The sequence below is a fragment of the Ailuropoda melanoleuca genome, chromosome 4 (genome assembly GCF_002007445.2).
Source record: "Ailuropoda melanoleuca isolate Jingjing chromosome 4, ASM200744v2, whole genome shotgun sequence".
Taxonomy (NCBI): domain Eukaryota; kingdom Metazoa; phylum Chordata; class Mammalia; order Carnivora; family Ursidae; genus Ailuropoda; species Ailuropoda melanoleuca.
In genome coordinates this window covers 142,335,839-142,356,317 of record NC_048221.1, presented here as the reverse complement: position 1 = coordinate 142,356,317, position 20,479 = coordinate 142,335,839, and the positions used below count along the sequence as shown (strand labels likewise).

Below are 20,479 nucleotides of genomic sequence, written 5' to 3'. Positions count from 1 at the left end.
GGCTCCTTCTCCCTGACTCTGCAGCCTCCGGTCCACGGGGGCAGCGTGCCCTGCTTGGTGGAGGTCATCCGGGAGACAGCAAAGAAAAAGATCAAAGCCAGCAAGGATGAAAATAACACCTCCCTTCCCACGCCTCTCTGGCCAGAAGGGAGGCAGGATGACAAGGCCCCGCAAGGCCCTGCCCCGCGTTGCCATGACACCTTGCTTTTTCCGTCCAACTGGGCAGCTGGGAGAAGGACTCTCCTTTGTTGACTTTGGCAAAATGTTAGCATGCTCCGTCCTGGTGCACATCGAGCTCGGGGCAAATGCCTGGGAAAAAATGGAGCCTTCTCGAAAGAATGACCAGGTAAATCAATGTCTGGTGATTATTTAAGGAAATTAAACATGCGGCAGGGCTTTGTCGAGCACCCATGGCTGGCCGGGCGCTGTGTGGTTTTGTCCGCGACACAGGCTGTCGTGGTCGGGGGAAGGCCGGAGGGACCTGTGGGCGTGGCCAGGCCGCCGTCTGTGACCGGCCTGCACCTGTCGGGCCGGCCCCGAGCTCTGCGGTTCTGCGCCCGCGTGCGGCTGCCGGAGAGGCCGTGAGCCTGAGCCAGGATGCAGCAAACTCGCGGGGTGTCCACGTCGCCGAGCTGCCCGGCCGCGCAGAAGCCGCAGATGCCGGGCTGTGCGGGTGCGTGTCCGCCCCGTGCTTCAGGGTCGGCAGAGCACTGCGCGATGGTGCAGGGGAGCTCTGCGCGTTCCCGCACAGTCACGTAACGCCTTCCGTGATGGAAGGTTCTGAGCGTGCGCTACCCACCATGGACGCCAGGTGCGGCTGCTGAGCACTCGAAACGGGGCTAGTACAAGGGAAAATGGCATTGTTTATTTTATTATTTGTTTAGTTACAATTAAATTACATAATTAAATTATTAGATGTATTAAAGAGCCACGCATGGCCGGTAGCTTCCAGGTCCGACAGTGCAGGTGCGGACGAATGCCGTCCTCCAGCTCTGCCTGCGTGTCTCCCTTGCCCTGCCTTCCCCCCAGGCTGGCTCAGGTGTCTGCTCCCAGAGGGAGCCCTGGGCCCCTGAGGGTCCTGGCGTGCTGTGAGGACATCCCTGCCGTCTTGATCACCAGCACTGCCGGCTCTGTGTCTGTGTTCTGCCCTCCACCGTCAGCCCTGAGATGCAGGTGTCATCCCAGCCTTGGCTCAGGGCCTGTCAACAGGACTGCTCACGCAGCTGCGGAATGACCTCACCCACCCGTCCGTCGCATCCCCATGACACTGTGTTAAGGCTTTCAAACATCAATCATAGTTCGGTGTGTCTGGGTTGGACACGGTGGTTCCCTTTCCAGCTGTGTGGTCTGCACAGTTCACTCGACCTCTCAAAGGTGCCTTTCTTCATTTGTAAGATGCAAATAATGCCGACATCTCAGCATTGTTCTGAGGATTCAAAGAGATAAAATACATGACATTATTGTTAACTTCTGATAAACGTTAGCAGATGCTTCTGCACATTTTCATCCTCAGGAAGATTTTAGGCCCATTAGGGAACCAGTATTTTAAAACACAAAATGAGTTAGGAAGCATTATTCGTTCACTCAGGTACTTAACAGATATTTATTAAGAATCTCGTACGTGCTGGGCCATGTTGCACGTCCTAGGGAAATACCGGTGGACCCATACCAGTGCAGGGTGGGGGTTCCCTGTGGACCTTGAAGGACACCAGCTCTCACTCTGGGTGGAAGGGGAATCATTCACACTGGGGGTTTGACAGGCTGACTCTAGTTTGCCCAAGCTCGCTCTGCTGTCTTGCTGGGGGAGACGGCTGCAGCGAGGGACGGGTGGACATGGCGGGACCAGCTGGGGGTGTGTTAACGATCCAGGAGGGAGATGAGGTTGCCTCCCCCCACCCCGTTATCTCTCTCTCGTGTGTATGGATAATGCATATAATATGTATAATTTTATTGTGAAAGATTTCAATGTGCACAAAAGTAGATGAAGGTATTTGGACCCTTCGTGTGTGTACCATCACCAGTGACAACAGCCCTGGAGCCACGACCAGCCTTGTTTCATCTACGCCCTTACGTACTTTCTCTCCTCCTCGGGTAATTCTGCAGGAAATGCCATGTATGAACCGTTTCAGGGTCCTGGGTCCAACTTCAGGGTAGATGTAATGTCCTAATAGGTGGGATTCTAGGTCTAAGGGAAAAAGGAGACACAGGAGAGGTGACCCCGAGATTGCCTGAGCAGCTGGAGGACGAGGTGTCTCCAGGGGAGGTGAGGACACTGGGGGCGGGGCAGGAGTCGTGTGGGGGGCACGCAGTCACACATCCCGGCGAGACAGCTTGAGTTGGCAGGTGGAAATCCTGGAAGGTGATATGTATTTGGAGACCATCAGCATGTGGGTGATGTTAGGAGCCAGAAGATGGCGTGAGGTCACCGGGGTGAGTGTGGAGGAGGGGGAGACTCGGCAGAGCCAGGGACCCCCCGGTGTGAAGAGCTCAGGGAGGACTGAGCAGAGGCCGATGGCGAGGGGCTGCCTGCTCTTTCTTAGTTACACTTAATCACCGCAGAAATCACCCCAGTTCCTATTCCTGAGAGCAACTCATGGGGTGTGTTTGTTACAAAAAGCATCCACAAGTGTCATAAGGAAAAATGTCATTTGATGATTATAGTCCTGTGATTTCAAGGGAGAGTTAACTTCTCATGTCCATTGACTGTTTGTGTTTCTTCTACTGTGAATATTCTTAGTGAGATATTAGTTTTTGTGTGCTTTTCTCTTCTCACCATGAGGGGTAGGAAAAATGGTAGGAGTGAGGGGACATCCATTGGTTTACAAGTGGGGCGACCTCCAGGCCAGCCCTGACTCCCCCGTCCACACCTCTGTCTTCTCCAAATTTCTGCTTTCTCAGCTTCAAAATAAGGGTGCCGGGTGGGGGTTGGATTAAGTTACGTTAGCCCCACTCGTGATATGACAAATGTCCCACCTCCTGTTGGATGGAGGGACCTTTGTGCTTCAGTCTCGGATGGTTCCAGAACACGGCTCTGCGTGGGCGTCTGGGGGCATTTGTCTCCCCTGTGCGGGAGTCCCTGTAGGCAGGGTACGCACTCTCCTCCGTACCCCATTTCCAGCCAGGGCCTGCTCTTCGTTGCTCAGTGTTTTTTGAATGGATCCAAACACTATTAAAAACAAAATATTCCTTTCTAAGTTAAAATATTTTTCCCCTTTAAAAAATAAAATAAAATTGCAGTTTGAGGCAGTAGGATTTGTGTATTGAGTGGTATTTTGTGCGTACATGCTTCAGAGGGAAACCACGCTCTCATTCCCTCCCAGATCACTGCATTCGTGCGAAGTCACCTGAAGGGACCCTTGGCGGGGGACCCGCCATGACCGGTTGACAATCTGGCTGTTGGCCTGGGAACTGGGGTGAAGGCCTCGCTCGCTCACGCGGGTTCTGCCCCCTCTACACCCGAGGCTGACCGAGCCTCCTTTCTTGTTCTAGGAAGCATGGCTGACTCTCCCAGGGAGGGAAGACTGGCCAGGTGTCCAGACTTCACCCAGCTGGCTGACATGGCGTCTGAGTCTGTAGGAGGAAAGGTGAGTGGGGGTCTCGTGGAAGACAGTAGTTCACATACCCATGCTGAGGACCACCTCCACCACGGCAGGGAACCTGGATAGAATGGCAAGGATCAGCCTCAAGGTTCAGTCTACTCAAGGAAGCCCATTATTGCAAAAGGCTTCCAAAATTGTTTTTAAAAATAGGTGATTGTTCTAGCAAAAGCAGCATTGCCTTAAGCTTAGAACAAAAAGACATTTTGCACCTGTGTGAAGGGTTCTCTATGCTGTGTGTTTTCTCACAGTGTGGATCAGCGGTGCTCACGCATTAGCATGGGAATAACCTGGAACACTGGCTAACACTGCGAGGGGCTGGGGTAGCAGCACGGTGCCGGGTACCGAGTACCAGTGACCCACGGGGGCTCTGTATGGTGCAGACGGGAGGCGCCTGGGCCTGCCCACAAGAAGCCTGTACTCCAGCGGGGAGACAGATGTGAAAGTCAAGGCCTGGGTGTCCTGGAGGCAAGGACAGGTGCTGGGGGGTGCATCCCCTCTGACTGGGGGCAGCTGAGTGGGGTGGGAAGGGTTGGGGAAGGCTATCCAGGTGAGTGAGGCTCAAAGGAGTCTTCAAGTGGGAGGGGGAGCTGGCAGGGCAAAGGGGCGAGGGGCCGTTTCAGTCGGGATGCCGGGCGGAGGGGGACACCGGGCGGGGAGAGCACGTGCTCCGTTGGTTTAGTGTTTCTGGAAGTCCTCAGCTGGTGTTGGGGGACATGAGCCTCAGGAGGTCAGAAAGGCCCTATGTGCCGTGTGAGGGTTTCTGCCAAGGAGCCAGTGAAGGATTGGGACAGTGAGGGACTCCTCTGTGTCCACTCACCTGTGCTGTGCCCTGACATGTTCTCAGGGGGCAGGTCAACCCCGACACAGCAGCGACTCCCCTCCACTCTTCTTCCAAACAGCCAGCAGCTGCGAAACAGCAAGGTCTCGCCCTGCCTCGTAGGCGCTGGGCTGGGCTCAGAGCCCGGTGTTTCACTGGAGGCGAACTGTGCTCAGACTGCGGTTGTCCTCGCTAATTATTTATTTCACATGGGTTCGTGTGAAATTGTCATTTCTAATAATAACATTTCACAACCCAACAGCATGCAGGATATTGTCTCCTGAACAACCCATCCCAAGCCAATGATAGCTTAATTACACTACCGTTCCGGGCAAGGGGCAGACGAAAGAAAGAAAGTCCAGGTTTAGGGGAGGCGTCCTTTTCTCCAAGGCTGTTCTTCGTAGAATCAGTCTTTCCAGCCAAAAGCTAGGTGCCCCCTCCCAGCTTGGGTCCCTGTAGCTGGTGGCAGCGGCACGGTGTGGGCGGGCAGGGCGGGGTCTCCGATGGCTGGTGTCCAGGGGCTGTTGTGGGGCCCACACGCCGCCCGTGAGGAGAGCCTCGCCAGGGCGGGGGCAGATGCCCCTTCTCCCCCGAGACTGCTGCCCGGGTGAACCCCTGCCAACCGGGAGTCGGTCGGCTGCAGTGGGAGCTGGTCGTTAAGTTCTCCGGAGCGCTATTGACATCAGCGGAGTGTAGCCTCGCCCGGACCCAGCGCTCTGCACGCGCCCTCCGCAGATTCCTGCTATCTGAGGTTTAGTGTCGGCTCCGTGAAGCTGCTGTGCCCGTGAAGCCCGACTCAGCGGCCGAGCTGCTGGGTGCTTCCTGACACCAGCTGTCGACGACAAGGTCCTGACACAGCCTCCTCCGTGCACACAAACTCACGCAGGGATGAACACAGCCTCGCCCGCGTCTAAACACGTGGACTTGAGATGGTAACAAAGGAGAACCCAACACCAGGCCGGCGCCCCTCCCACCGCAGTCGTCACTGGGTCCTGGGTGACGGTAGGGCCGACAGCAGCCTGTTTTGTCCAGAAAATCCACTTTGCACCTGTTTTCCTGGTGTAATCAGCAGCAACCCCCTTACTCTCAAAAATGTCCTGCTTTGGTTGATAAATGACTAGGCCTCCTTCGGTGCGCTGGCCAAACCGCAGGGGTGGCCCAGTGTGGCGTGTGTGGGCCATTGCCTTGCTCATGAGAGAATCACAGCGCCCAGTGTCCTCCGTTCTTGAAAAGGAGAGTTGGTGTATTTTCTTGCCAAGCATAAGAAGTTAGCACCCCCTCATCCAGACCGTAAAGGGGGTGAAGAACACAGGCTGGAAGGGAAGGACTGATGAGGCAGACGGTGAAGTCTAGACATTTCACAAGCATCGTGGGTTAATTGCCTCTTGCTGCTGCCCCTGGCAACTCCGCGTTTCTTTTTACTGCATCTTGTAATGTTTCACTCGGGAATGAAATAAAATGGTTTTAGTTTATGGTTATTTTATCTTGACTTCTTTCTTTCTTTGTCTAGGTTTTATTTGCAACAGATGACTTCTTTGCTCCTGCGGAAAACCTTATAAAGGTATTGTAAATCAGCATTCTGCAATGTGAACTGTTGGTAGAGAGCGAACTGTGCAGTTAAAATCCACCTGGTATTTGGGATGGGAGTCCTGTAATGTGTCCCAGTGAATTAGCACGTTAGAACAGTAGAAACACGTAGAAACCAGCTCCCGCTTATGCCAAGACACGCTGGAGATAGACGGGCACCTGACACGGGGATGTGGGGTCGTGTTGCTTTCTGGGGAAAGTACTGAGATCCTCGTATATTGTCCTCTGTCTGATGAGGAGTTCGTAATCTGTGCTCTGTGCTGGCACACATCGCGAATGTCTGGAAAGTGTTTTACCTGCCTAATTACAAAAGTGTAGTATGTGCTTATCAAAAACTGAACGAAAACCCCAGAACATTCTGACAAATAGAGGGAAGAAATGGAGCCTCAGCTGGAATCCTGCGACCTTGTTACACCAGCTGTGGGGTGTGAGTTCATGCGGGCGGGTGGATAAGCACAGGTGCTCTCAGAGTTCACACCCATGCACACCGAGTGTGACCGCAGCGAGTCTGCCTGCCGGTCAGCATGATGTCCTCTGTGGGGTCACTGGCCATCTGGTCAGTCTGGTGACAGGGTTACTCTTCCTGGGCAGGAGGTGGCCAGGGCTAGGGCATGTGAAGGGCCTCTCGTCTGTATTAACTTACTTCTCAGAGAAAATGGTAATAAAGTGAGGACCAGAGACGTTGATTTACTTATTCTAGGTCACACAGCTAATAGATGTCAAAGCTCTTACCATTCTACCATATGTCTGTCTATAGGAAATTTAAGTGCATACACACCTTGACCTCGCTGTTCCACAGATAGATATCACTTGCATAAGTAGGCAAAAATATGTAGAAAATAGTCATGCCAGTGTTGTCCGGAGGGGAAAAACCAACCTAATTGCCCACTGATGGGGAACTGGTTAAAGAGCCACGATATGTGGCATACCATGTGGCCACGAGAAAGAACAGGCTAGCACTCTGCACACCGGCACCGGGAGGTTCACGAGTGGCGTGTATGCACACAACAGCGTTCAGAAAGAACACACTAGAGAGTGAAGGTGGCTGTCTGGGGGGTGCTGCCTGGGAAGTGGATGCGACAAGGAGTGGGGCCTTTTTTCTTACGTTGTACTCGTGTATATGTATGTTCTGTATACACACACGTCCGCACACACGTGTGCACATGTATCCTGTAACATGCACGTGTGTACACACGTCCGCACACACGTGTGCACATGTATCCTGTAACATGCACGTGTGTACACACACGTCCGCGCACACGTGTGCACATGTATCCTGTAACATGCACGTGTGTACACACACGTCCGCGCACTCGTGTGCACATGTATCCTGTAACATGCACGTGTGTACACACACGTCCGTGCACATACATGCACATGTATCCTGTAATATGCACGTGTGTACACACACGTCCACGCACAGGTGTGTACATGTATCCTGTTATATGCACGTGTGTACACACGCGTCCGCGCACACGTGTGTACATGTATCCTGTAATATGTATGTGTGTACACACACCTGTGCACACGTATGCACATGTATCCTGTAACATGCACGTGTGTACACACACGTCCGCGCACATGTGTGTACATGTATCCTGTTATACGCACGTGTGTACACACGCGTCCGTGCACATGTGTGTACATGTATCCTGTTATACGCACGTGTGTACACACGCGTCCGCGCACACGTGTGTACACGTACCCTGTAATATGCACGTGTGTACACACGCATCCGCACACACGTGTTTACATGTATCCTGTAATATGCACGTGTGTACACACACGCCTGCACACACGTGTGCACATGTATCCTGCAATATGCATGTGTGTACACACACGCGTCCGCACACACGTGTGCACATGTATCCTGTAACATGCACGTGTACACACGCGTCCGCACACACATGTGCACATGTATCCTGTAATATGCACGTGTGTACACACACGTCCGCACACACGTGTGCACATGTATCCTGTAATATGCACTTCCACACACATACGTGCACATGTATCCTGTAATATGCACGTGTGTGTGTAGCAACACAGTTCCTTTTTGAAAAAAAATCACAGATAGACAAAGCCCCTTTCACCACCCACTTTAACTCCCATCCACTCCTTCCCTTTATGGAATTACTACTGTGAAATTGGCACGTTCTAATATATATCACACTCTTAAAGAATGCATCCGTATATAGAAAGTAGGATGCTATTTGTTTTTAAATTTGTATACATGTTCTTACGCAGTACTTAACGTGCTGCGACGTGTCACGTGTTCTGCCCATGCCGAGGGGCGGCGCTCCGGGGGCCCCGAACTGCCCACCACCCAGTCCCTCATCCCACCGGGACCCTTTCCTGAGCCCATGCACATTTAGGTTGGTTCAGTTTTACCCACGATCAACATCTGTGTGCGGGGCTCGGCTCACGTGTGGGTTTACCCCGGGATGGGGCTTTGGTGTTCCTTTCTTTACGAACGGATTTATCCTCATTTGGCGAGGACCATTTTTGTGAAAGTTTCCAGTTGTTGTGTGTTTCTTTCTGTGTTGATCCAGGTGCCACGGCACCTGTGGCAACAGCGCACCTGTACGGACCACCTGCCACTCACGCTACACTGAGCAGCAGGAAGCTTGGGGCTGAGCGAGCAGCTGGGCTTCCAGTGGAGGGCACACCCCCTTTTCTCTTGCTGGGTTTGCAGCAAAGCTTCTGAGTCCTCTACCGACACGGGAAAGACTGAGTTTAGATTATCTTTAAGATGTGTTTGGATTGTAACACAATTCAAAAGCCACCAACTTGGGCATAATAATGCTAAACAAATATGTGCCAGGCACTGCTCCAAAGATTTTAATGCTTTCCATGGCCTCAGAAGGAACACGGCACTGTGTTCTGCCTTTAACACATAAGGAAACTGAGGCACAGGAAGTCAGGCGTTGAGCCTGAGCACGTGTGGACCTTCGGTTGTGCCCCACACAGCAGCTCCACGGGGGCCCAGCCTGGTCCCACTACCGTGTGTCCGTGACTTTGTTCTTTCCCTCTGCACCCCTGGGGAGTTTTCCTAAGCAGAAACATGCTATTCTCCTTGTCCTTGAGTTGATGTAAAAAGGGAAAATGTTCCCCAGCTTGGCCACCCACCAGGCACAGAACAATTTCTGAGTCTATGCTCCTGATGGGGGCTTTCGTGACTACTATTTCAACCTCGTAACAGCCCTGCAGGGACATGTTTGCCATCCCTGTTCTTCAGGATGAAGCAGCTGGGGCTCAGCTATTTGTCTAGGGGGCTGATAAGGGGCTGAGCTGAGCCCCTTCCCCCCCAGTGGCAGCAGAGCAGCTCCAAGGGCTGGGGTGTAAGTGTTCGGCTGGGTCCGCTGAAGCGTCCCCTACCCCTCAGACCCTTTGGCCAGATGCCTTGTTAAGCGGTCTTTTCTGGTTGCTTGGGAAATCTGTCCTCTCTGACTTTGCTCCTTTCGGGATGCACGTGGGCTGCAACAGGGAGCTGTGCGGTTCCTGGGGCCGCAGAACGAACTGTGTGATGGGGCCTCACCTATTGCTATCGGCAGTTAATTCTGTGTATTGAGGTCCACAGAGCTGCGGAATTTCTTTGTCTGGAGGTGGTACAGAGATGAGGAGGCGCCCCCTGATCTGGAATGGGCTCCCTGTGTGTGACCATAGTAGCAGACTCCCCTGTGCCTACCGAGGATTCCTGTAGGGTCCACGCGGGTGCGGCCCACCTGTCCCTTTGAGGCAGCCGTGGATATGCTGGAAGACCAGGCCCTCGCATGCTGTTAATGCCCGACTTCCATGTGTCTTTGCTTTAGAGCGACAGCCCAAGCTTCAGAGAACACGAATACACTGAGTTTGGGAAGTGGATGGATGGATGGGAGACCAGAAGGAAGAGGATTCCAGGTACGGAGCTCTCGCTCTTTCACTGCGGTGAAGCTTAAACGCGGGTGTCGGAAAGACCGCGTACGTCGTGGGTCAGCATTGTCCCGGGCCCTCGGAAGGCTCTGTATCGCAGACGGCCCTTCTGAACGTCAGGCTCTGAGGGTGTAGGGAGGGGTCATGTGTGCAGCAGGGGGGAAGGAGGGCGTGCACACTGTGGGGACGAGTGTCGGTGAGGCTGTGGGGGCGGTGTGGACCTCCCCGCGAGGTGTGGCGCATTTGCGGCGGCCCTTCACCCCCGATCCTGGGGCAGGTGCGCTTATCCCCATGTAGCCGCTGTGGAAGCAGCCTCGCTCACTTGGCCCCGGTCACGTCCCCCGTGAGGAGAGCCGGGATCTGGACTCGGACCTGCCCTCTGCCACTGCACACGCTTCCTGGCACCCGAGAAGCTACTTTTCATTGCTACTCATCGGGCTCCATCAAAATACTCCTTTTAAAGTTGAAAAAATGCCTGTGAAAGCAAATTAATCCAGCATTAGGCTAATAACTAGATTTTTCAGGGTCTGTCTTAAGTATTACAGAGATACTGGGTGTTTCTAAGGTGCTCCAGACATGCTCAGATTCCCGTGAATCTGGGCATTTAAAGGTGGGTCTGCTTTGGACTCAAGGAACCGATGACCTGGAGACGTCTCAGACTTTAGCAGACGCAGGGGGGCGAGCTGGGTGGGGCCCCACGGGAAGTCCCAGGGCCTGAGGTGACGGTGAACGTGCCATTTCCAGGAGGCCCAGGTCCACACTGAGCGCCTGCTGAGCTGGGCGGGATCTCGTCTACACTGTGCACAGTCACACTTGACCTTTTTGGAAGCTGATCTCGTCTCTGATTCGCAGTTGAAGAAACGAGGCTCAGAGAGGCCAGTTTTCACTTTGGAACCAGAATCAGGTGTCCCTGGATGCAAGGCCTATGCATGTCCTGCTGTGACCAGAACACGGGTTCTCGTGGGGCACGGCGGCCATGCATGGCCACGTTACAGGAGATCTTGAAGTCACAGCTGAAAGTTAACCCATGTGCACTTTTCAGTGGTGGGAGGAGGGAGCTACTGCTTGTTTCATTTCAGTTCTGTTCAATCCCATGCTTCGTCTGCCGAGTTAAACCTGACAGCGACGTCCTTGTTCACGTCTCGTAGGTCACGACTGGTGCGTCATCAAGCTGGGGATACAAGGCATTATCCGAGGCTTCGATGTGGACATTTCTTACTTCATGGGCGATTACGCTCCTCGAATGTCAATTCAAGCAGCAAACTTGGAAGAAGGTGCCCTGGGAACCAGCGGCGCCCAGAACGGGCACTGCGGGGTTGTGGGGCTGGTCTGGCCCAGCCCCCTGATGTGCACTTTCCACCAGACAGGTTCAGCGACTTGTCTAAGGCCACTTACTGCCACGGAGCTGCAGAACTCGGATTCCCAATACCGTGCTCTGTGATTTTGATTTTTAGCTTGACCAGATGCAGAGCTCATTGTTCTCACACTCTCCAGGCCTCACCCAGGGGCACACCCTCCTGGCACCGTGCGGTCTGGGGAGCAGGCTGCAGGGGAGGGCGGCAGGTAGCGGGCTATCTGGACAGTGTGGAGCCGGGTCCGGGCCAGCTCTGGAGGGGTGGCATCGGCTTCTTTTTGGCTCTCGCCGCGTGCGTAATGATGCAGTAGCCGTGGGGTTTTCACATGGGCTGCTGGACCGCGTGAATCATACAGGCTCTGTAGGTTACCCCTGGGTCTTTATTCCTCCCACTGGCACAATCTGAAGCTGGTCCTAGCGTTTTTTTTTTTTTTTAAAGATTTTATTTATTTATTCAACAGAGATAGAGACAGCCAGCGAGAGGGAACACAAGCAGGGAGAGTGGGAGAGGAAGAAGCAGGCTCCCAGCGGAGGAGCCTGACATGGGGCTTGATCCCACAATGCCGGGATCACGCCCTGAGCCGAAGGCAGACGCTTAACTGCTGTGCCACCCAGGCGCCCCAAAGTCCTAGCGTTTTTATTTAGAACAGGTACCATCATGTATGTGCACATACACGTGCTTAGGGAATATACATCATGTCAGCTGGCAAATTTACACTGAGAGCACTGCGTCTACGGCCCTGTACGGGGCTCTGTGGAAGCATGGACCCTGCTCCTGAGGACAGCGAGGGAACCTGAAAAGTTAGGGGGTGATGGAGAGACCCTAATCTGGAGGCAGGAAATGACTAAGGATACACAGTAAGGTTCCTTCCGCAAGCCTGGCAGTTGTCTGAGGTATCGCCCAAATATTAATTCCAAGATGCCCCGGGGGAGGTCCTGCTTCTGGAACTAGCCTGGCAACATTCCAGAACGTCCATTGATCCAACTTCTAAAAACTCTAGTCCTGATACATTTGTTGCAGTTGGACTTAACTTGGAAATGGTATGTACAATTTTGATAAGCAAATGTCCTACCGGACGTCTTGCAGGGCTTTTTGAAATTGCTTAGAGTTTTAATTACCGAGGATCTTCAACTAGTGTGCCTATTACTTTGATCATCTGATACTCCGACTTAAGAAATGTTATCTTTGGGGTGATTTGGCTAAATGAAAATGAACATACGGCCCACGACGAGAGTATATTCTCTTTGATTTCGAACGTGAGCCGTAACCCTATTGGTCAATCTACCTTCAGATAAACAACCAGCAATCCCGCAAAGAGGAGTCAGGACGGGAGCCGCCGCCACGCCGGAGGAGTTCGAGGCTGTTGCCCAGGTGCGCCTGCAAACGGGATCGGGGCCTGTCATGGGGTTGGGCGGCGAGGGAACCGCTCTGCGTGCCTGGCCACGAGGCTGCTTCTTTGGGAGATGCAACCCGAGTACACGTGTCCTCATTTACTGGCCCAGCGCGACTTTGCAGATGCCTTGTGAATGGTTCATGCAACCCCTGGTCGAGGGAATGCCATGGCCTGTGGGAAGTCTAGAGTAGTGTGTCTCGGGGCCCCCTGCTTACCTGTGCTCACCTGATGACCAGGACGCTGCCCTGGTGAGCTAAATACAGAAACCCACAGTAGGAGTTTACGTACTTTCTGTACAGCGGTTTGACAAAGCCAAGTTCATGCCTGATGGGTTTGATAAACAAACAACTTGGGCTTGTGTTTTGGTACATTGTTCTTTATTACAGTTTGTCTAGTAATTAATTTATACTGTGTTTTACGAAAGTGTTGCTCATAACAGACTGCAAAATAGATAATAGCAACAATTTGAGAGCAGGGATCTAGAGGAAATGGTCACAATATTCAGGTCAACTGATCGACCCCAGGTCTCATGGTCCATGGGGGTGGCCTGGTTTTTATTGAATGTACACATCACCATTCTGGTTTCTTCTGAGACTCCCCAGAGGGAATCTCAGATCTTGTCTTTTGTTCCAACCCTCCCTGCCTGTTCTGCCACCATCACCCAGTGACTATTATTTGGATCAGGATGAAAAAACCCTCAGGCCTTTATTCTGTTTATTAAACCTGGGACTTAGTCTTTATTAGTATTTTTATTAAAGTATTTTATTAGGCATCCATCATCAATTTTTATTCCAATGTATCTCTATCCTGTAGGCCCCACACAAACCCTAGGATAAGAGAATTTACTGTTCTCTGGGGCCACTGCTAACATTTTTATGTTTATTGCTAGCTGAAGTCCGATGACTGGAATTACCTGGTCCCCATGACAGAGCTTAAACCAGGAAAGCCTGCTTCCAGCCACAATTATTTTCCTGTCAATTCCCAGCAGAGATGGAGTCACGTAAGACTCAACATTTTCCCAGGTAAATACGACGTGGACCCATCTGCCGTTCGTGGCTTCTTTAGTGTGGGCATGATTCAGAGTGAAGTCACTCATCGCTCCAATATTTTAGGGTTATAATTTGCACCTTTTGTGCTCTAGGAAATTCTCGTTCCAACCCAACCATCCGCTGGTAGTTCTTGAAAAAGCATCAGGTCAATTAGGATATGATGGAACTGAGCTGTATTAGGTTTAATGTCTCCTGACGATTTCTATTTCGCTGGGCGCGCTAGCAGATCAAGTAGTATGTGCAAGGGATCGTCATTTTCTTTTATTTAACAACTTTATTGTCATGTAATTCACACACCGTGCAATTCATCTACGTGAAGTTCAGTGGTTTATAGTGTATGTCAGTATGTGGTTTGAAGTCCACAGAAATATGCAGCAATGTACAACTATCCCCACAGTCCATCTTAGAAGGTTTTATACCTCAGAAAGAAAATCCCATACCCTTACTATCAACCCTTCTCTTCCTCAGCCCTAAGCAACCACGAATCTGCTTTCTGTCTTGACAGAGTTGACCATTCTGGACATTTCATATAAGTGGTCTGTGTGACTGGTTTCTTTCACTTAGCATGTCTTCAAGGCTCATCATTGTCATAGCATTGTTAGGAGTACTTAATTCTTTTTCATGGCAGAATAATATTCCATCGTACAGGTAAACCACATTGTTTGTCCTGTTCATCCGCTGATGCACATTTGGGTTGTCTCCACCTGTTGGCTACCTATGCATCATGCTGCCATAAACATTCCTGTATGAGGTTTTCATTTTGGGTGTAGATGTAGGATCGGAATTGTTGGGTCATACGATAACTATGTTTTTAATTGTTGGAGGAACTATGAGATTGTTTTCGGAAATGACTGCACCGTATTACATTCCCACCAGCAGTGTGAAGGGTTCCAATTTCTCCACATCCTCGCTAACACTTGATATTATCGGACTTTTTGATTGTAGCCATCTCAGAGGATGTGAAGTGATATCTCACTGTGGTTTTAATTTGCATTTCTCTAATGACTAATGATGGTGAGCGTAATTTCAGTTCCTTGCTTGGCCATTTGAATATGTTTATATATACACGTGTATGTGTATGGATGTATGTAAACATGTGTTTTTTGAAAAGTGTCTTTTGCATTCTTAAGTTAGGTTTCTGTTTTTTGTTATTGAATTGTAAGAGTTCTTTATATATCCTAGATATAGATCCTTTATCAGATATATGATTTACAGATATTTTCTCCTGGGGTCCGAGAATAAAGGGGAAGGAAGCAGCAGGACACCCTGATGGGACACACAGGGTGGTAACAGGTTGCTTTACATGAGTCACCCTCCGAGCATGGAGGGGCGTGTCTAATACACTTGATAGTTTTGATTAAAAGTGAGACTGGATATTAACTCTGTAAAGAAGAATCTTATTTTTAAAAAACATCAAGTCAGCTTTGCACTCAAGAGACGAGTATCTTCTGTACCATCGAAGTGGACCACCGTGTCCAGTGAACCCACGCAGTGGTGCTCACAGGTTAGCTTCTGTTGAAATACTCCTTCTAGGATACACTTTAGGGTTTTAGGCTAACACAGTCGGGTTTTATTTATTGTTAATGTCAAGACTGTTGTACTGAAATTTTTTCAGATCACTCATTTTCCTCAAATTTTTCATGTAAAACTTATATAGGGCTTAGTTTCAGTAGAATACCTGGATTCATGAAAAAAGCTATAAATACAAAGCTTGCTCCCATCTTCCAGGAAGTACTGCCCAAACAAATAAAAATATTAATTTTATTAGAATCAGATAATGTGAGTTGATGTTGGCAGGTACTCTCTGCTCTGCAGATCTAATCTTGGCTGCTGTGGTTCTCAGACGTGATCTGGTTTTGTAAATATTATCTGTTCTCTTCTCAATCACATTGCTAAGCAATGTATTGTTACAAAAATAAAAACATAGTGCTCTTGTATGAGTCTGTGTAGGATTTAGCAATGCTAATTTGTGGCATCAAACATTATATCTATGGTAAATTTCCTGATTGCCTTTTGACCTTCTTGGAGTTATTAATCCAATAAAAAATGTGAGCACCTACTATGTGCCAGAACCAGTTTAAACAAATAAAACGACAAGATAATTTCAGACTGTGAATTGAGCTCTGAGATAAATATGGGAGAGGACTGTACACCAACTGGGGGAATCAGGCAGGGCCAGGCAGACCTGGAAGGAGGTAGCTAGAGACTGAGAGGAAAAGCCTCTTTGAGACCATGACACTGAAGGTGAGACCTAAGAACATCAAGTGGTCTTTTGGAGAGCTGGGAAAGGAATGGCAGGTGCAAAGGCCCTGGGGCAGTAGGATTGGTGTATCTGAGAACAGAGCAGGCAGGCTGTGGAGGGGTTTGTCGTTTATGACCCACAAACAGCCACCTTTCCAAATAAGAAATAACTACGGCCTCTTTCCTTCTCAGATGGTGGAATCGCACGTCTTAGAGTGTACGGTATTGGACAGAAAGACTGGACTGCAACTGACTCCAAAGAACCATTTGACCTAGTGGCCATCGCTCACGGGGGTGCCTGTGTAGGATACAGCAATGCTCACTTTGGGCATCCAAACAATATGATAGGTAAGGTGATGCTCTGGGAGCTGGCCTTTACTTTGGGTGTCTGGGCTCCAGCACCAAGCACCCCATGTGGTAGGAATGATTTGAGAGGAAGCACAGGAGAGGATGGGGTGAACCACCCCTATGCAGGATCTGATGCCTCTACGCGTAAGGTAAATCAACAGCAATGTTCCTTCCTAACTTTGGCTTAAACGGAGAAGTAAAACTTACCAACCCCCTGGCTTTATGAATTTACCAAAACATTAAGTTGAATGAAAATGATTTGTGTAGCAACGCTCAGACACATTGCATCTGTGACTTAATGACACTAATGCATTCACTCTCACATCTAAGATAAAATCCATTCCCATTAAACCATGTCATTCTCGGCAGGAGTCGGCAAGGCCAAGTCCATGGCAGACGGCTGGGAGACTGCAAGAAGGCTGGACAGGCCGCCAGTATTAGAGGTAAGAAGTCCAAACCAGCCACAATCAAGTTTTCTAGATCTTGTTTTAAATTTACATCAAGGAAATGCTTGTTTCAGAAACCTCTCAGGCAATGTTCCAGAAGTAGTTCTCCCTGTTTTCCAGATTCCCTGATGCCTCATTATCGTCAGGGCAGGACCCCGAAGGCCCCCCGCTGGCCACACCAGCCACTCTGATGCATCCCCACACTGTCCCTGTTTTCCTTCCTTCCTTCCTCCCTCCCTTCCTTCCTTCCTTCCTTCCTTCCTTCCTTCCTTCCTCCCTCCCTCCCTCCCTCCCTCCCTTCCTGATTTTATTTACTTGTTTGAGAGAGAGCATGAGAGGTGGGGTGGGGCAGAGTGAGAAGGAGGCTCCCAGCTGATCAGGGAGACTGATGTGGAACTTGATCCCAGGACCCTGAGATCACGGCCTGAGCTGCAGGCAGACACTTAACTGACGGAGTCACCCAGGTGCTCCCCACCCATTTCATTAATAAAGAAACGAGGATCTATAATTTAATGATAGAAAACCCATGGATAAATTTGTTTGTTGACCTGGAGATGAAAATAGCAGTTTAATCATTTTTGGTATCTGTGTGCCCCTGGATGAGACCAGCTGTGTGGACGTGTGACAGATTGGGGACTTTCGAGATGGCTCAGTTCTTCAGTTTGGTCAGTGACTAATGTGAAATGTGAAAGTCAAAACAAAAGCAAAACAAAACACCTTTCCATGTGCTAATTCCACTGAAAACTTACTTGTAAACACGCCTTTCTTGGGTCAGTTTTCATGTCAACCAATGTGTTTGGAGCAGATTACATATTGGTATGGATTTGACCAGAACATAACTACTTTGAAAAGTCAAAACAAATTGATCAGAGGACCTGGGGGCTCAGTTAGACACAGACCCCTCTGTAGGTCCCATCCCACAAGACCTTACAATCGACATAGAAAATCATATCAAAAATTTGTAAAAACTTAACAATCACCCTATAAGCTCACAAGTCCACATGAGGCATTTAAGGGATAATAAGCAAAGGGGCAATTAACACAAGTAATTTACATATCAGGGCCTAGGAAACACTCTTTTATAGTAAGAAATATAAGGAATATCATAAATACATGTCAACATTTTTCACTTGCTGGTTTCCCGAATTAGTTTCTCAAATGGTGACAAGCTGGCTTATCTTTTTGTTCTTTTTCCTTTTGGATTCCAGAATGATGAGAATGGCATTCTCCTTGTTCCAGGTTGTGAATGGGCAGTTTTCCGATTGGCACATCCTGGAGTCATAACTCAAATAGAAATTGATACAACACATTTTAAAGGTGAGTGTAAGGCTGTCAGGAAATGTATATAAGCAGTGTGCTGATTATTGAGATCACGTGGTCCTGGTCCTGTGGGACTGGCCTTCAGGATGGTGGGCTTGGGTCCTGTGGGACTGGCGCTCAGGATGGTGGGCTCGGGTCCTGTGGGACGGGCGCTCAGGATGGTGGGCTCGGGTCCTGTGGGACGGGCGCTCAGGATGGTGGGCTCGGGTCCTGTGGACCGGCGCTCAGGATGGTGGGCTCGGGTCCTGTGGGACTGGCGCTCAGGATGGTGGGCTCGGGTCCTGTGGGACGGGCGCTCAGGATGGTGGGCTCGGGTCCTGTGGGACGGGCGCTCAGGATGGTGGGCTCGGGTCCTGTGGGACTGGCGCTCAGGATGGTGGGCTCGGGTCCTGTGGGACTGGCGCTCAGGATGGTGGGCTCGGGTCCTGTGGGACGGGCGCTCAGGATGGTGGGCTCGGGTCCTGTGGGACGGGCGCTCAGGATGGTGGGCTCGGGTCCTGTGGGACTGGCGCTCAGGATGGTGGGCTCGGGTCCTGTGGGACTGGCGCTCAGGATGGTGGGCTCGGGTCCTGTGGGACGGGCGCTCAGGATGGTGGGCTCGGGTCCTGTGGGACGGGCGCTCAGGATGGTGGGCTCGGGTCCTGTGGGACTGGCGCTCAGGATGGTGGGCTCGGGTCCTGTGGGACTGGCGCTCAGGATGGTGGGCTCGGGTCCTGTGGGACGGGCGCTCAGGATGGTGGGCTCGGGTCCTGTGGGACGGGCGCTCAGGATGGTGGGCTCGGGTCCTGTGGGACTGGCGCTCAGGATGGTGGGGCTCGGGTCCTGTGGACTGGCGCTCAGGATGGTGGGCTCGGGTCCTGTGGACTGGCGCTCAGGATGGTGGGCTCGGGTCCTGTGGGACGGGCGCTCAGGATGGTGGGCTCGGGTCCTGTGGGACTGGCGCTCAGGATGGTGGGCTCAGGTCCTGTGGACGGGCGCTCATGATGGTGGGCTCGGGTCCTGTGGACTGGCGCTCAGGATGGTGGGCTCGGGTCTTGTGGACTGGTGCTCAGGATGGTGGGCTTGGGACTCAGTTTTTACCCTCAGCAGATGTGTGGTTTTGAGCGACTTCCTCTAACTCTTGGTGCCCTACTTTTCGTCTTTATAAAATGTCAGAGTTGAACTGGATGACCCCCCAAAGTCAGATGGGATTCTGTGGGGACTCTTTACACTAGGGGCCCTGATCCCACTTGGAGAGAGTGTGAAGTAACCTCTGGTTAGGACACGAGAAGAACTGCATGGCATCTTCTTACTGGGGGGAGGGGGACGAAGCAGATTGTGTGGGGGTGACCATCTCTGCTCCAGACTGGACTTTTAAGGCAGGGAGCTACACATTTTCAAAACCATGCCCTTCCATTAGTAAAAAATATTTGCACAAGCACCCCTGATACTCGAAACCTACTTTCTTATGAAATGTGTACACATGTCATGATATCGACAAAGTTCGAGAGCGATTATTTAACTTTTGTAACTGTTGGGTGAAATTTTCATACGTACTGGATTGGGTGTCTCGTGATTGTTCAGTTGTCAGTAAACGGTGGCAGTTTATACTTACGTTTTGGATGCCTTGATGTTTAAAGTCTTGCGGATCACTGTGACCTCACTCAGTTACCAGACCAGGACACAATATGTATTTGAAGATCTTCAGCGGTGGTGGATTTAAGTGAATTACTTGAAGAAGTAGTGATCATTGTGACTTATTTTTGGAGGACTATTTTATATCTGATTGTCAGGTCGCTGTTTTCACTTTTTTCTTTCTTCAATTTTCATTTTTTTATTATGTTCAGCTAGCCAGCATATAGCACATCATTAGTTTTTGATGTGGTGTTCAACGATTCATTAGTCGTGTATGACACCCAGTGCTCATCACAACACGTGCCCTCCTTACTGCTCATCCCCCGGCGACCTCCTCCCGCCACCAACCTCCCTTTCCACAACCCACAGTTTGTTTCCCGGAGTCCAGAGTCTCTCATGGTTCTCTTCCCTTTCTGATTTCCCAGTTTCCCTCCCTTCCCCTGTGGTCCTCCACACTATTCCTTATGTTCCACATACGAGTGAAACCATATGATAGTTGTCTTTCTCTGCTTGACTTACTTCACTTAGCATAATCCCCTCCAGTTCTGTCCATGTCGATGCAAATGGTATTCATCCTTTCTGATGGCTGAGTAATATTCCATTGTATATATGGACCACATCTTCTTTATCCATTCGTCTGTTGAAGGGCATCTCAGCTCCTTCCACAGTTTAGCTATTGTGGACAATGCTGCTGTGAACATTGGGGTGCATGTGCCCCTTCTTTTCACTGCATCTGTATCTTTGGGGGAAATAACACAGCTGACGAGCTCATCCCAGGTCAGCGGCGATGACAGCTCT

At 50.7% G+C, this 20,479-nt stretch overlaps 1 protein-coding gene across 4 annotated transcripts in view; it reads left to right on the top strand.

Annotated features, from left to right (window-relative positions):
• ALLC (allantoicase) overlaps positions 1 to 20,479 on the top strand; it is a 30,458-nt gene that overhangs the window by 7,071 nt on the left and 2,908 nt on the right. For 3 of the 4 annotated variants that reach the window (XM_019809993.2, XM_034659960.1, XM_002929312.4), the window contains exons 2-10: positions 3,490 to 3,584; positions 5,927 to 5,977; positions 9,816 to 9,903; positions 11,064 to 11,189; positions 12,562 to 12,641; positions 13,553 to 13,685; positions 16,146 to 16,301; positions 16,671 to 16,744; positions 17,956 to 18,064. In XM_019809993.2, the coding sequence (XP_019665552.1) occupies positions 3,495 to 3,584; positions 5,927 to 5,977; positions 9,816 to 9,903; positions 11,064 to 11,189; positions 12,562 to 12,641; positions 13,553 to 13,685; positions 16,146 to 16,301; positions 16,671 to 16,744; positions 17,956 to 18,064 (907 nt within the window). In that variant the 5' untranslated portion in view covers positions 3,490 to 3,494. Of the gene's footprint in view, positions 1 to 221; positions 347 to 3,489; positions 3,585 to 5,926; positions 5,978 to 9,815; positions 9,904 to 11,063; positions 11,190 to 12,561; positions 12,642 to 13,552; positions 13,686 to 16,145; positions 16,302 to 16,670; positions 16,745 to 17,955; positions 18,065 to 20,479 lie in introns of those variants that run through there. The other variant, XM_034659959.1, reaches the window with a different exon arrangement.